We start from the raw sequence: 15,693 nt of genomic DNA on the forward strand, positions 1-15,693 counted from the left end.
ACAGCAGTCAAGCTGCACTTAAACCTCAGGGTGCACGTGAAGAGGTTGTTGCCTCCTTTCTTTCTGAGGACCGAGGACACTGACACTTCAAGAAGCCAATTCATTTCAGAAGGTGATGGGCTCTGTGGCTTTTTGTAGCATTTTTTGTGACAATACTCTTTGACCTTGGGCAAGCCCTTTCCCTTCTGACCCTTCAGAGTCTCATCTATGAAACAAGTGGATTGGATCCTAATATTTCTGCAGTCCCTTCCAGTTTGAAAGGACCCTAATTCTAAATCATGCACTTGGGTGAGGCAGGTTTGGCCCACAGGGCTTATTTGAGAAGTCACCACCCAGAGACAGAATTGACTCAAGAAGCCCTCAGCCCACCCACTCTGCATTGGTCATTGCTCCAAATCTAGTGCTCTCTGCCAGGGTCCATCAGGGAAGAGAGATGCTAAGGGGGGAAATCCCCTGGGCCCCAGGGAACCATGTGTGCCTGTCCGCAGGGGTCATGCCCAAGCATGGGCTGGACGTGTCGGCTTGCGAGGTGTTCCGCTTCTACAAGCTGGTGACTCTTAAGGGCCTGATCGAGCCCATCTCCATGATCGTGCCCCGGAGGGTGAGTGGGGCTGGGCAGGGCTCCCGAGGGCTCCCTAGGGCTCCCAAGGGCCCCCATATCAAATCCTAGCTTGCTCTCTGCTGACTGGAAGACTTGAGGAGCCCATAAGAAGGAGCCCTTTTCCTGTGGACTGGGTGGGGTGGGGAATGAAGGACACTCCAAGGCGGAGACAGTTTTGTTTGCTACTGAACTCAGGGTGGGAATTCCCAAGCAGGAGACGCTGTGAGTGCACAGACTTGAAGGCAGGAGAGCAGGCAGCAGGCTGGAGGCCAGTGAGGAGAAAAGTCTGACGGGAGAGCAGGGGTTTTCTCAGCATCCCTTCATCTGTTCCCTCTTCTGTTCCTCCCACTATAGTCAGATTCCTACCAGGAAGACATCTACCCCATGACGCCAGGCACAGAGCCAGCTCTGACCCCCGATGAATGGCTGGGAGGCATCAACCGAGGTAAGTACGGTGAGGGGTGGGCTTCACAAAAAGAGGCTAAGGGTGTGTGAGCTTTGCCTTCAGTCTGGCTCACCCCGTTTCCCTTGCACAGCCTCCTGTTGGAAACTTGCCTCACACTTGGCCAAATGTCAAGCATAGAGTAAATGAAAGACCATCACTTGATAGTCCATCAATTGTCAATGAGAACATGTCCCTTGCCTTTCTTAGATCCTGTGCTGATGTCCTTGAAAGAAGGCTATAAGAAGTCCTCTAAAATGGTATTTAAGGCTCCCATCAAAGAAAAGAAGAGCGTTGTGGTCAATGGAATAGATTTGTTAGAAAATGTCCCACCGAGGACAGAGAACGAGGTAAGGAATATAAGTTATTGCCTCCACAGGCCCTGGAAAAGCGAGACCTGTCCATTTCAACTACGGGCTTCAGGCCTTTATACTAGCTGCATTCCGAGGCCTTTTTCTTTCTGTGACAAATACCCTAAGTAGCCTGCTGTTGGCTTCCATTGCTCTGATCCCAATAAACAGAGGCTGGGATATCACAGGGACATTGATGCCCCTCCCCCAACCCTCAAATTCACTAACCCACACGGTTACGTGTGAATTCACAGCCTCCTCATGCATCCACTCCAGCATGTCGCTGTTGCTTGGTGTTATAGGAGATATAAATTCCTGGCTCTCAGAGGAAAGCCAGTCTTGTTCATGACATACAGCACTGCCTGCCTCCCTGGCGTTGTAGCTCTGATGAGATCTCACAATTTCCTGTTTGGTGGAAGATGCTGGATGTTTATGGAAATGCTCATTGTACCATTTGCAATGGGGGCATCCAGGGGCAACCATAGGTGGGCCTTGTCCATTACCCCGAAGGCTTCTCTTTCCAACCATACCCCCAGTCTCTGGTGCCAAACAGTTTAGCTCGGCCCAGACTTGCAGAATGCCTGCTGTGTGCCGGGCACTTGGCTTGATGCAGCTGAGGTAGAGATGGCTGCGTAGACCCACCTGCATTTGCATCCTGGCTCTCCCATGTCGTGGCTCTGCCTGAGCAAGTTTCCTAACCTAAGTCCATTTCCTCATGGCAAAATGGGGATAAGAAATGCTGTGAGCATATAAGAGATCATTTCTAAGTGTCTAACACTCTTCCTGGCTCACATTAAGTACTCAAAGAAGCTGACTGTGTTAGCTATTGCCATGTAACAAATTACCCCAAAACTTAGTGACTGAAACCCACAAACATTCATTATCTCATGGTTTCTATGGGTGCCTGAGGCTCAAGGTCTCCCACAAGGGTGTGAAGTGTCAGCCAAGGCTGCAGTCACATCTGAAGGCTCATCTGCTTCCAAGTTCACTCACATGGTTGCTGACAGGACTCATTTCCTCCCAGGTTGTTGGACTGGGGGTCTCAGTTCCTTGTGGGCTGTCAGCCAGAGATGCTCCCCTCTCAGGCCCTTGCCTTATGGACCTTTCCATAGGGCTGCTCACAACACAGTAACTGGCTTCCCTCAGAGTGAGGAAGAGAAGGTGTCCGAGATGGGACTCCAGTCTCTTTGTTACCTAAACTTGGAAATGACATCTCATTACTTCTGCCATATACTATTCATTTGAAGCAAATCACTAGGTCCAGGCCACCCTTGAGGGCAGGGGAAAACATCAGGGGCCATCTTGGAGGCTTCTTGTCATGCTAACTTATGATTACCACTATTATTCATAAAATAAGACTATTTTTGACCTTTGGGACCTCACAGTTTTAAAGTGGAAATTGATAGGTAAACTGGTAATTATTATATAATACGTTTATGCACCATTATAGAGGGATACTGAGATTTCTAGGGCTGGATGGAATCATATGATAAATGGACTTTGCTTCATAATAATCCCTGAGGGGTGTGGTGCTGCAGAAATGGGCAGGAGGTGATACCAAGAATAGGTAGGTATCAAGGAGAAAAAGCAGTAACATATGTCATTTGTTGAAGCTGCTTGATGAGTACATGGAGATGCATGGTGTTAATCTTTATACTTTTGTATATGTTTGGCATTTTCTAATAAAAATTTTTTTGAATACCTTGAGAAGGTAGAGGTACCTGAGTTGCTTTGCTAGTCCACGTGGGCCATATCAAGAGCCTGAGCACGGTTCTAGTACTGGTGTGGGAAAGGCAGGGCTGACTAGTAGTTAAATAGAATACCATTTAGCTATCGACTCTTCTATATGAAACAGAACTGAGGACCTGGAGGAAAATTGTAAAGGGTTTCTGAGCAGACAGAACAGATGCCACACTCTCCCTACACTAAAGCTTGTGCACTATCCTCATTGGGAAGAAATTCACTCAGAGCCTGCTGACTCTGCTTTTACCCGCCATTTTAATCTTCACAGCAGCTTGGAAGCAGCCAGTTAGAAACGGGGCTGTAAACAGCAGACACGTTGATCTAAGTGTGAAGAGATAACTGATAGGCTGACACAAGGGAGGAGGCCGAGGGTTGCACAACTCTGTAACTGACTAAAAATCACCGAATGGTAAACTTAAAATCAGCAAAATTTATAGAATGTCAATTATACGTCAGTCAGTCCTTTCTAAACAAAAGTTGAAAAATTATGGAAGAAATTTTGAGAATTTGGAAGGCACAGGAGTGTGTCGGAGCAAATAACATCTCTTCCCTCAGCCAAAACCAGGACTGCTTTGTTGGTTTAAAAAAAAAAAAAAGTTAAAAGAGGAAATCATTAAAATGATATATGCATTCTTTAAACCATTTATTTTCATTTAAAACATATACATTCATACAACATATTTTGATCCAGGACCAAGACTGTTTTTTTGAGGACATCCCTGGATGGGCTCTGCTGTGTTTTTCTCAAATAAATCACAATTTAACTCCAATTTTGTTTATTTTCCATGGAACAAGAACTTAAAGTCAATCTGAATACAAAGCCCTAGTTTTTTCAAAGTTTCCCCAGTTTTTTAAAAAGAAACTTCATTGAGGTGTAATTTACCTATGGTAAAATTCATCCTTTGTGGTATACAGTTCCATACGTTTTGACAAATGCATACAAGCTTTGGGAGTCACCACTATCACACAATCCAGACACAGAAAGCTCCCCAGTGTTTTGTGGTTATATCACCCACACCTCGTTTAGCAGCATCATTTTTAGCATCTCCTTTACCAAGGTTTTTCTAAAGCATTTAACTTAGTTTTTATAGAAACAGCAAACTGTCCTTTTGTACTCAGAGTGCATCACTTTATATCATAGTTAATTAAATTATACAATTACAGAACAAATGCAACTCCCACCAGAAAGTTTGAGGAACCCAACCTCTGGTTGGTAACATGCAACTCAAGTGTGTGGGCTCCTCCAGGAGCCACGCCTTCCAGGCCTCCGTGTTCTGTGGGCACCCGTCAGTCTGCTTTACAGAAGAAATGGAGAGACGGGTTAACCCAGGGGGTCGTCTCAGAAAGGGTCTGCCTTTGCCTGTGCCCACGCCAGCAATGGATCATTGCCCAGTACAAAATGTGGTGTTCCTTGTGATAGTTCCACGTCAGCAGGAAGAAAGCTGGATTCCATTCTGCATCCTCGCCCTCCTTAGGCAAACATTTTAGAAAAGTTTCCATCCAGCATGGTAACTAAAAGTATTAGGTTTGAATCTCTAAAAGGGTGAGGCTCGGGTGTTTGGGAAAATGGCCTGTGTGGACTCACCCCTTCCTCAGCGATCCTGAATCAGGCCCGGGACAGGTCTGTCCTTTTTTTCTACCTCACAGGGGAAAGTAGGAGTCATGAGCTTAGTCTGGAGAAGGGAGAGGTGTGGTGACATCAGTCCTCTGGGACACTGCAGGGTGGGGCAGTGGAAGGCCTGGGGGAGGAGGGCAGAAGCTGCTATGGGGATCTGAGGAGGGCAGGGGACTGGGGTACCCACTCTGGAAATCACCTTCTCACCTCCTTTCTCCTGGCCCCACCCTGACTCTTTGTGCCCCCCCCCCCCACTCTGTCCACCCCAGCTCCTCCGAATGTTCTTCCGGCAGCAGGATGAGATTCGGCGGTTGAAAGAGGAGCTGGCCCAAAAGGACATCCGCATTCGGCAGCTACAACTGGAACTGAAGAACTTGCGCAACAGCCCCAAGAACTGTTAGCTCTTGCTGGGGCTGCTTTCTAAGCTGGTCTCTCCGTTGTTTCTACTCGGCCCTTAACTTCCCCTTATCCCGTGACCCCAGAGACAGAGCCAGGATGGGAGCTGGGGGAGAGCCTGAGGACCCCACCTGCCACCTCAAGAACTGGAAGCTGATCTTTGACTTCTTGACCTCGTGCTAATAAAAGGCCCCAGCCTCTCCTGGAGACCCACTGCTGGCAGCCCCTTTTCCTGCCTGCCACCCCAAGAGCCTTGGCTTCCCCTTGACTGGACAAAGACCATGGCTCACCTGAGGGGTGCCCTCCATGGACCAGTGAGCAGAGGAGGAAACCAGGCCCCAGTAGACTCAGAACTGGAACTTTTCCCTTGCAAAGGAGGCTGCTTCCAAGACATCTCAGCAGCCACTGCTGGGCTCACAGCATCCCTGAGGGACCACACTGTGGGCTGGATGGCAGGCATCCCCTGTTCTCCCTCCCTCCCCAACCTCCCTCTGCGGCCCTGGAAGCCAGATTCACCTGACAAGGGTTGCAAGCAGCCCCGCTCCTTTCTGTCTCTTGCCCCCGCCCCTCTTCTTGTCTTCAGGGAATTAAGAGGATTGCTCGCCAAGGCCATAATGACCCCTTGCCTTCCTGTTTGTCTCTTCAAAGCTCTTGCAATACCCTTTCCCCATTTAATCTGTGATGCAGGCAGGGTAGGGAACAGTGTCCCCATTTTACAAATGACAGACCTGAGGGTTACACTGGCAAAGTGACTTACTAAGTCACCGAACAGGTCAACAGTGGACCCAGGACCTAGGGTGTCCAGACCCCAGGCCAGGGCCCTTCCCACTGTATCAAAATGCCAATCCCCTGGTGGCTTCACCAGTGCCCAAGTATGTGTGGGAGTGAGAACTGGAAGCCACTTCTACCGTTTGCCCAACACCAGTAGTGCCAATGTGTCACACTGCCCAGGTGGGGCCCCTCACACCCAGTGCCCCTCTGTCCCCAAGCCCCCCTGCCCTGTTTCCCCCCAGGGGGCTCCCTCTGAAATGAGGCCTGTTGCTCCTGGAAGCTGAGGCTGAGGAGGGGGAGTCGGGCCCTGGGGAAGACAGAGCAGGCGTCTGTTTGCTTCAAGGGTGGGTGATGCTCTGTGTGTGTCTCTCGCCACTACTATCTCAGCCACTTGCAGCCTTAGCTTATAGAATGACCACAGCCCCTCACGCCGGGATAGCACTTTAAAGTTTATACAGTTCTTGGACACATTGGCTCTCATTGGAGTCTCATCTGCTCCAGGAGGTAGGGAGCACTCTCCATTCTGTAGATGAAGAAACTAAGAAGTAGCCTGAGGTCACAGGACTCTTTTGAGATGCCACATTTCATTTGGTCTTCTACACATTTTCTCTCTCTTTTTCTTCATTTCCCATTACCCACAGTGTCCATAAACACTGTCCTTCTCAGACAAACCACAGTTTGGGGGTGAGATCTAGTCCAGGAATCAATAAACGGGTGCCCACCCTTCTCTCTCATTCGCTAGGATCTGCTAGACACATTATGCTCCACACATGCTTTTCCCATGGCCGCCCTGCAAAGCACCCATCCACAGAGGCCAGGGCTCCAGAAGCCCCGCCTGGTGGCCTGCGCAGGGAAGCTCTCCAGCCCCTGAGGTTTTCCTCCAAGAACTGCCTGCCCTCTCAGCCAGCTAAGGCAGGGTCTCCTCACCCCCACCGCCCTACAGCCACACAGTGTTAGCTCTCATATCCTTCTCCCCACACTTCTTGAGCTTTTTTTTTCTTCCCCATTGACCTTTGTGGTCTTCTGTGATTATTTATGCTGCCTCCCAAGGATAGAATTGAAATAAAATGTTTTCAAATTATCCAACCTCCTCTTGGTTACCACAGTATCTTGATGGCCAACTCCCCAGCCACAGCTCTTTTGCTTTTCTGGAACAACAAACCACATCTCTTATCTACAGATATAATTTCACACTTTCATTCACCTGAGCAAGGCTTCTGACCTTCAACACTACTGACATTCGAGGTCAGATAATTTTTTGCTGAGGGGCTGTTGTGTGCACTGTACAATGTTCAGCAACATCCCTGGCCTCCATTGATCAGATGCCATAAGAGCCCCTACCCAGTGATGATAAACAGAAATGTCTCCAGCTATCACCCAAGGTCCCTTGGGGTGTCAAAATAGCCTCAGTTGAGAACCGCTGTCCTACGGTTCTTCAGCAGGCATCTGCTCTGTATCCAGCCCTGTGCTGAGATCTGGGGGTCACCAACATTTCACATGGGAATGTCATTTCACAGTTTACAAAGCACTATTCTACATACTTGATTCTCGATCTTCATTCACACAGCTCTAGGTATGTTCTAATATAATTCTCACTTTCAAGAAAGCAGTCAGGTCCAGTGAGGTTATGTGCTCAAGGGTGCTCAGCTGGTGTAGTGGGGAAGCCACACAGGTGTGAGGATCTTATGAGCCAGAGCCAAAGAAGGCACGTGCTCCCAGGCTCCAGCCAGTTTTTGTGCTGCGCCAAGTTCGTCCTGGGGGGAGGTCTGGGCCCCATTATAGACACGGGATGTTGGGCAGGGGCTGCCAGCCACTGGGACACCTTCATCTCTCTCCAAGCCAGGGTTGTCGTGGAGCAGAGTTGTCAGTGTGCAAAGTGGACAGGCACATAGCAGTATGGGTACCACAGAAAACTCAGAAGAGCCAGAGGAAAGCAATGAAAGTCTTAGAAAAGAGAGCTGGAGAGGAAATGAATAAAGCACTGCAGAGTAGCAGCAGGCACGACAGCAGAATCCAGAAGGGGTTGTTCCTGGCCCAGCACTCCCTCTAACCGGCGTGTGACATTGAGTTTCACTTCTCTCTGAGCCTCACTTTCTCCATCTCTAAAATGAGGTGATGAGACAATGAGAGTCCCTTCCTGGTCTAACACTTAAGTGTCTATTATACCAGCAACTGGGAGATTGGGACAAATTCCCAAGACCACCCATAGTCTAGCACAAGTGGTGCAAAGGAGAAGCATATCAGGAGAAGGGAAGAAGCAGGGCAGCTTCCTCAGGGGTTTGGTACAGAAAAGTGCTTTTGCTAAACATGAATTGGAACAAACACACCCCTGGAGTTTCTGCTATAGATCAATTCACAAAGTCCTGAGCTTGAAAGAATTGCTGCAGTCATTGAGAGTCTGACTTTCATAAAAGCTCCTTCTCCTGGGATGCTGATGAAGACAGAGCTAGTTCCTTGACTAGGGCTTCCCACATCCCACCCCTGCCACCACCTGGGCTCAGGGAGCAGATGAATGGGCCAGGTGATCTGTCTCATGTGTGTCTCTGTCCCACTGAATCCCCAGTTCTGAGCTTAACTAGACAGCTCTTTAATCATTACTCATTATGACAAATTCTCCACTGTCGGGGTCAAACATGATTTCCCCCAAGTAGCCCGTTTTCCCAACTGCATTTTTTAAGTAGGGACAATTCCTCACCAGCTGTCTGTGGGTCCTTTAGTTCTTCATATACTAAAATATATTATGCCTGGTCTGGCCTGCCAGTTATGGCCTGGCCAATCACATTGCTTTGATTATTATAACAGTGGAGGATAGAAAGTCCCCTCTGGCTCTTTGAACCTGTTCTTATTGCCATGTTCCCCACCAGCTACTTGCTCCTCTCTTTTCTCCAGTGAAGACATAGGCTAAACTTCAGACCCTTCTCTTTTATGGAGAGGTCCTTCTGGGCATGCTTAGCACTCCTTATCCTTCCCCTGAACACCAACTTCGATTTTCAACTCAGTCTAACACCCTTGAGTAGCTGGATCTACTCAGTACTGGGTGCTGGGAACCCGGTGACAGGAAAAAATCAGGCCTGCCCTTGAGGGGCTCTGGACAGTGGTCCATCCACAGGCATCACATCATCTAGAGAGACAGAGAGCCCCTGGAGGCTGGAATGAGCTTCACTATCTGCTTGGTTCAGCGTGGAATAGGCAGTTATTGTGGGATTTGCTGACTCCTAGGTTCTCTTCCAGCCAGCCTCCTGAGATCCCAAGATGGACTTGGGCATTTTCAGTCTCTCTCCTGGTACTGGGCAAACATCCCAGACTGCCAGTGGACCGTACAGAACGAGGCTGCTTCTTCACTGTGGGAAATGACTTCATATTGAAAACACCCTTCTACACACAAGGCCTCCACCCCTCGGCCTTGCTGCATGCAGCCAGAGCAGACACTTACCTCGATGACCGCAGGAAGCATTACCACACCCCTCCCTTTCCTCCCCTGGGTTGGCCAGCCTGGGACTGCAGGCCTGTGGTGCAGGGAGGGAAGAGAACGCTGTCTGGGATGTTGGCAGGAGCTCCTTGTATTCTATGAGTGTGTGTTTCTATTTGGGAGCAACTTGCAGCCTGCCTTCTCTTGGAATCTTAATTCGGTACCAAACACAAATGGGTCAGCCTTCCTTAGAGAGAAAAAGTGAACAGCTACAGGGTTGTGTCTGAGGAGTTTTAAGAAGCTCCCTTACCTCCCTGGCTGTCACACTGCCTGGAATCCTGCCATTAGCCCATAGTCCCTTTGGGTTAAGCATTGCCTGTGTGTGTGGAGCCCTCTTCAGACTCAGACCTCTGGGGATTGGGGTTCTAATGAGAACAGGGGGTTAACCAATTGAGTGAAGGAAACAGGAACAACGAAAAGGAGACGGCCCGAGTGGGGGGGGAGGGAGGTGAGGACAGAGATCCTGCATTTCAAGGTCACCGTGATTAAGGTAAGATTCAAAGACTAGGAGGAGTTTGCTAGGAGCTTGGATCCAGCCAGCAGGTGGCAGATTATGGCCTTCCTATCAAGCCCATTTTTTTTTGCCTAAACTGGGTCTCTTCTGCCACCTGCCACCCCACCCCATAATTAATGACCCACCCAGAAGCGCCAGGGCCTCATGGCAAAGCAGGTACACAGAATGGCCAGGATCTGAACCACCCCACATATTGGAGAAGGGAGGCTCAAAAGGGGGCAGCCAACCCTCCCGCGGCCCCAGGCCCGCTGTCTCCAAGGAGCGACCAGAGGAGGGCGCCCACCGCACCATCTTCCGTGGAGGCCGCCTGTCCAGAACAGTGGGAAAGAGGCTGGATCTAGGTTCACGTCCCAGGCCAGCCCAGCCCAGCCGCTGACCTGCCTCTGTGACCTTGAGCAGCTTCCCCACCAGGGGACAATGATAGGGAGGAGCCTTAGAGTCTGCAGTTCGCTTAGGCTTGGGGCCAAGGAGGTGGCTGAAGGAAAAGACGGGAACTTGAAGGGAAAGAGGAGCAGGGGTTCGGGCCAGCGCATCGCTAGGCAGCCCCGGTCCGCTCAGTGTCCAGGAAGTTCCTGATGAGACAAACAGGAGCGGCGTCCCAGGCACGGATACAGCCCTGAATCCTAGACGGGAAGCCAAGAAAGAACACCTCCCTCTGGCAGCTGAGAGGGGAAAGGGTTTGAGGGCAGCACTGAAGCAAGGAGCCCGGTCGGAGCTGGTGAGGCAGTGGCCCAGGGAGAGACGGGGGCGGGGGGTGAGGGGGCTGGGGCAATGGTCAGGACAGACTTCAGAGTAGACATCTGTGGTCAGGGGCGTGGGGGCATGGGGGGCGGGGAGAGCTCCCAGGAATGAAACCAGAGCTGGGATGGGAGATGAGCCACCCTCTGCCAACAGATGGGGACCTCCTCAGAGGTAGGCACAGTTCTTTATACCTCTCTCAAACCAGCACCACCCCCAACAGGGACCTCAGACAATGCCCGCTGCACCCTGCTCAGCAAGTGTCCTTTGGGCAAGCTGACAGAGGAAAGGCATTCTTAGAAAATATGTTGAATTCTTTTATCACTGAAAGGTCTGGTTGTACCTTGGGGCTGCTTGATACTGCCACATGAAAGTCCCTCACCCACTTGAGGATTCCCACCCTAACTTGTCTGCCAGCAGACTCTCACCCATTTGTTTGTCCTTTGGCTAAATCGTCTGCAATGATAATGAATATTGGTCAATTTACCCCCCCCCCCCTCTTTGCCTACTGGAAGATTTGAGACAGTTTTCATTCAAAAACTATTTTATCAAGTGCTTTTTCTACACCAAGTATTGTCCTAGGTGCTGGGAGTAAGGAAATGAACAAGATGTGGTTCTTGCTCTCAAAGAGGTTCCCATTCTAATTTACAATTAAAATTCTATGCAATGCAGAGAAACACGTCTGGAAGGCCTGAAATGATTATCTCAGGGGTGTGGAATAGCAGATTAATTCTATTCTTTTTTAATAGCTGTGTTTTTCTATGATAAACGATCTTTTTCAATGAGAGAGGAAGGTCTTTCTTAGTTGTAAAGATATTCCAAAGACATGTAAAAGCTTAGGATTTGCCACCAACTGTTTCTCCTGGGATGGAACTTCAGGTTGGATCCTTTCAGCTCACCAGGTATGGGTACTGGGACTTTTCCTCCCCCATCACCACTGCCCTTCTGGACCAGAAGAGATCGCCCACGTGGGTAGTTGGACAGGGTGAGCAGACTCTGGTCAGGTGTCACTTCTGTTGGATACTGGCCAGGGGGCTCCCAGCCACCACCACTGAGATGCACAGCTCCCATGGATCCCGGAACAAGCAAAGGTGGCAAGAGATTCACACTGGGGCTCTGACTCAGCTTTCCCTGGGCCACTTGAGGCTGACTTGGGCTTTCTTGGTCCCGCTAGGTCTGTCTGGTCCCACCCACTGACCTCCTCCCACGCCACCTCAAGTGGCCCCAATTCCTAATCTTGCCTATGGAGGAGCAGAGTACACTGGTTCTTCACCTATGTGGCATAAACCCTATGGCCTGCTTCCTCTGGCATTGAGCCCTTTCTTTTCTTCAAATCAAAACTCTTGGTTTTCAAGACCATTGTCTCAGCCATGACTTTTTAAAAATCCCTGCTATCAGAATCCTGATATTCCCTCAGGCAATAAATACCTCTGGCTGGGTGGAGAGAAGTACATCAGGAGCTACGGAAAGACACCTGCTGTTTCCCAAATCCTCACTCTCCACCCCATCCTCTGCAGGTACACATGCTCATGTTCACATGTATAGTATGTAACTGGGTCATTTAAATAGCCAGAGAGATTAAAATCATATAAAATGGAAGAAATTTAAGTAATGATATGGAACTGAAAAAGAGTTCTTTTGCTAATTTTAATTAACATCTGTTGGACAATGGCATTACATTAGGTGCCAGTGATATAAAACAGATTGAAATACACAAGTCACAGGCCCTGGGATTACTGAGGGAGGCAGACATGAGAATAATGAATTACAAATGCAGTATGGTAAGAACTGTATCAGAGCTATAAATAGGAGCAATCAAACACATAAGACAGAGAAAGACCTCATGATGATAGGTAATTTGAGTTCTATTTTTTATTTACTGAGATATCAGCAACATATAACATTGTGTGACTTTAAGGTGAATAACATGTTGATTTGATACATTTATATAGTGCAATATGATGATCACCATAGTACTAGCTAACCCCTTTATTCTATCTCATAATTAGAATTTTGTGTGTGTGTGCTGAGAACATTTAAGATCCGGTCTCTTAGCATTTCTTTTATAAAGATCTTATTTATTTTTAGAGAGAGGGGAAGGGAGGGAGAGAACATCAATTTGTGAGAGAGAAGCATCAGCTGGTTGCCTCTTGTAGGCATGTGCCCTGACCGAGAATCAAACTGGCAGCCTTTTGCTTTATGGGACGATGCATAACCCACTGAGCCATGCCAGTCAGGGCTGGTCTCTTAGCACTTCTGAAGTATATAACGCAGTGTTGTTGATTAATCACTATGCTGTGCATTAGCTCTCCTGAACATACTTATTATCACAAGTTTGTACCCTTTGACCAACATCTTCCCAACCCCCACTCCCAATCTCTGGTAACCATAATTCTATTTGCTGTTTCTACAAGTGCTATCATACAATATTTATCTTTCTCTCTCTGGCTTATCTCACTAAGCATAAAGCCCTCAAAGTCCATGTTGTCGCAAATGGCAGGATTTCCTACTTTCTAGTAATCTGAGTTCTTGAAGTGAAAGCAATTTAACACCAGAGGAGAGAGAGGCATTCCAGTCAATGAAAAGAATGTGCAAAGTCCCTGAGAAGGACACCTGGCATGGTGTTGGTTGGGACAGGGAGGAAGTCACAAAGGCCTTGAGTTGCTGAAACCAAGGAGAAGGTGGTGAGTGGACAGTCTGCAAAAGATCTTATACTTAGGTTATTTATTTGAAATGCACTTTTAAGCAATAGAAAGCCTCAGGAGGTTTTTAAGCACCAGAATGATCAATTACAATTTGCATATAAGAAAAATCCATGGGGAAGATGGAAGAGAGAAAGAGAGACTAAAGGCAATGAGGCTGGTGAGGAGTTTCTGGGAGTATTCAGGTGACATATGAAGGGAACTGAACTTGAAAATCAGAAACAGTAGAGAGGGCGATGAGGGAGGTGGGCTGCAATATATAATAAAATACCACACTCTGAGTTGCAGAGAGTCTAAAGGAACAGCTATTCTTAGTGGGTCATGAAATTGATTTAGTGGATTGCAACCAGCACTTTTTTAGTAGACTAGAATAAAATGAAGTAGAATAGAAAAGAAAGGGTGTGCATCACACAAAATAAGGGTAAATATCTGTGTATGAAACTTCATTCAGTAATACGCGTGTGTGTTGCTGTGCATGTGTGAGGGAGAGGGTGATATGTGCATGTACTGAGCTACAAGGTAAAATTTGTGTTTATTTTTACTGTGGGTCACAATCAAGCAGTTTTGAAAGTCACTGATCTAGAACTCACTAATGGTGCAAAGCAGAGAGTAATTGCCAATGGGATTCCCAGGAGAGAGAGATGCAGTCTTGTGTGGCATCAGGCGATGGATTTCCAGAGGATGTTTAGGAGTAGAGAGTGGGCCTGAAAGAGGATAGGGTATGGGTGTGAGAGGAGAGGAGATGACCTCCCTGGCAGAGAGAAGGCCTTGAGAGGTGGGTCCCAGAAGTCCTGTTGGATTCCACCTCACCTTGGCTATTCCTAACTGCCTCAAGATAATCATTTTAGGAGGATAACATTTCAGTGTCGACACAGAAAGGCATCTGCTGACAGCTTATCTTTTCCTCCAGCACTTATGTAAAACCTATCTGCCAAATAACTCATGTCTCTTTTGACCTTCTACACAGGGGCACCAAGTTCATTCTCAAAACAGCTCATTTGACTAAGAAACAAGGGACATTTTCCGTTTTCATGAAAATTCTCAAGGGAAAGAGAATTCAATGAGCTGAGATCTGGGTTCAAGTTCAAGTCAGAAGTTCATTCATATAGTCACTGAACATTTCTAAACTCCACTTTTGCCCTTCATAATATGGACTAATCAGAACTACCTCTTTTTACTTCCAAATTTGTGAACATCAAATCAAATGACATAATGGCTGCAAACCTAAATTAACAGGAGTGAGGACTGGTTACTTCTCCTATTGGCCAGAAAACCCAACTAATGTCAGTTCTCCCAAAGAATAAACATGATTTGGCAACCTTGTCATTGTTATAGCACATTAGAAAAGTTATTGTTTTATCAGCTGGCACCAGAGTTCCTTTTAGGAAAGGAAGCGTCATTGTTTAGGAAAATACTTTGATAGGCAGGCCCCTTGGGGTAGAAGGTGAGGCTCTGAGGATGTGGGTGGGGAGGAAAAAACAAAGATAGTTTAACTGCTCCACCTAAGACGGGAACAAGAAATTTGGGATGAGGAAAAACAAAGGTGAGAGAAAAAGGAAAACTAAACAATATGGCCAGGGACTAAAGTCTTAGTGGATAGAAAATTGGGAAAGCTTATTAATAAAGAGAGATCTCTGGACTACAATTCTGCAATCCAACCACCTTTACAATGCAACCCATTCCCTCAAATTTCCGATAAATGTCTATTACACAAAGCTACCTTGTGGGAGCAGGTGTCAAAGAGAAAAGGCTGTATCCGACCCTTGGAGCAATTCTGGCATAGAGATAAAGATGGATTTACAAAAAAGCAAACAAGGAAAGTTAGAGTCAGAGGTGACTATAAGTCCAGGAAATTCACAGAAATCTTGGAGAAAGGTTTTCCCTACCTTGTGAAATGGGGTTCAAACTGTTAAAGAGAAAACCACAAGCTCAAAATGGTGTCACTCATACTAAAACTCTGTTACCGAACAGCAAGTGGGATCCTGCTGCCTGCCAGCACCCTCTAGTCGACATTGTGGAGGCAAAGCTTTGGTGGTAAAGGAAAGGAGTCTTTATTCAAAAGCTACACAATTTTGGAATAACAGCTTTCCACATAAATTAGTCACTAACAGCTCTAATCACTTAAGCCTATCAAGTCTAAACTCAACTGTTTAGTTATAGCTTTAATTACTTAAGCCTATCAATTAAGGCTAAAATCTTTAGCACTTGAGTTCTATCATTCCCCCTTTAGTTTTTTAATTATCTTATTTCTGCAGGATTAGTTTACACACCTAAAGCAACATAAGATAAAAAAGCTGCACAATTTTGGAAGAATGGCAGGCTTCTGCCTCAGAGCTTGTCTCCTCTAGAACA

General features: G+C 47.4%; 1 protein-coding gene across 1 annotated transcript in view; it reads left to right on the top strand.

Moving 5' to 3' along the window:
* The window catches only part of CORO2B (coronin 2B), a 130,800-nt gene extending 123,801 nt beyond the window's left edge, over nucleotides 1–6,999 (top strand). The window contains exons 9-12 of the mRNA XM_090270831.1: nucleotides 489–601; nucleotides 956–1,046; nucleotides 1,254–1,393; nucleotides 5,021–6,999. Coding sequence (XP_090126957.1) covers nucleotides 489–601; nucleotides 956–1,046; nucleotides 1,254–1,393; nucleotides 5,021–5,152 — 476 coding nt within the window. The 3' untranslated portion in view covers nucleotides 5,153–6,999. The remainder of the gene's footprint in view (nucleotides 1–488; nucleotides 602–955; nucleotides 1,047–1,253; nucleotides 1,394–5,020) is intronic.
* Nucleotides 7,000–15,693: the final 8,694 nt, after the last annotated feature.

Source organism: Furipterus horrens, unplaced genomic scaffold (genome assembly GCF_987537825.1).
Source record: "Furipterus horrens unplaced genomic scaffold, mFurHor1.1.pri manual_scaffold_3, whole genome shotgun sequence".
Classification (NCBI taxonomy): domain Eukaryota; kingdom Metazoa; phylum Chordata; class Mammalia; order Chiroptera; family Furipteridae; genus Furipterus; species Furipterus horrens.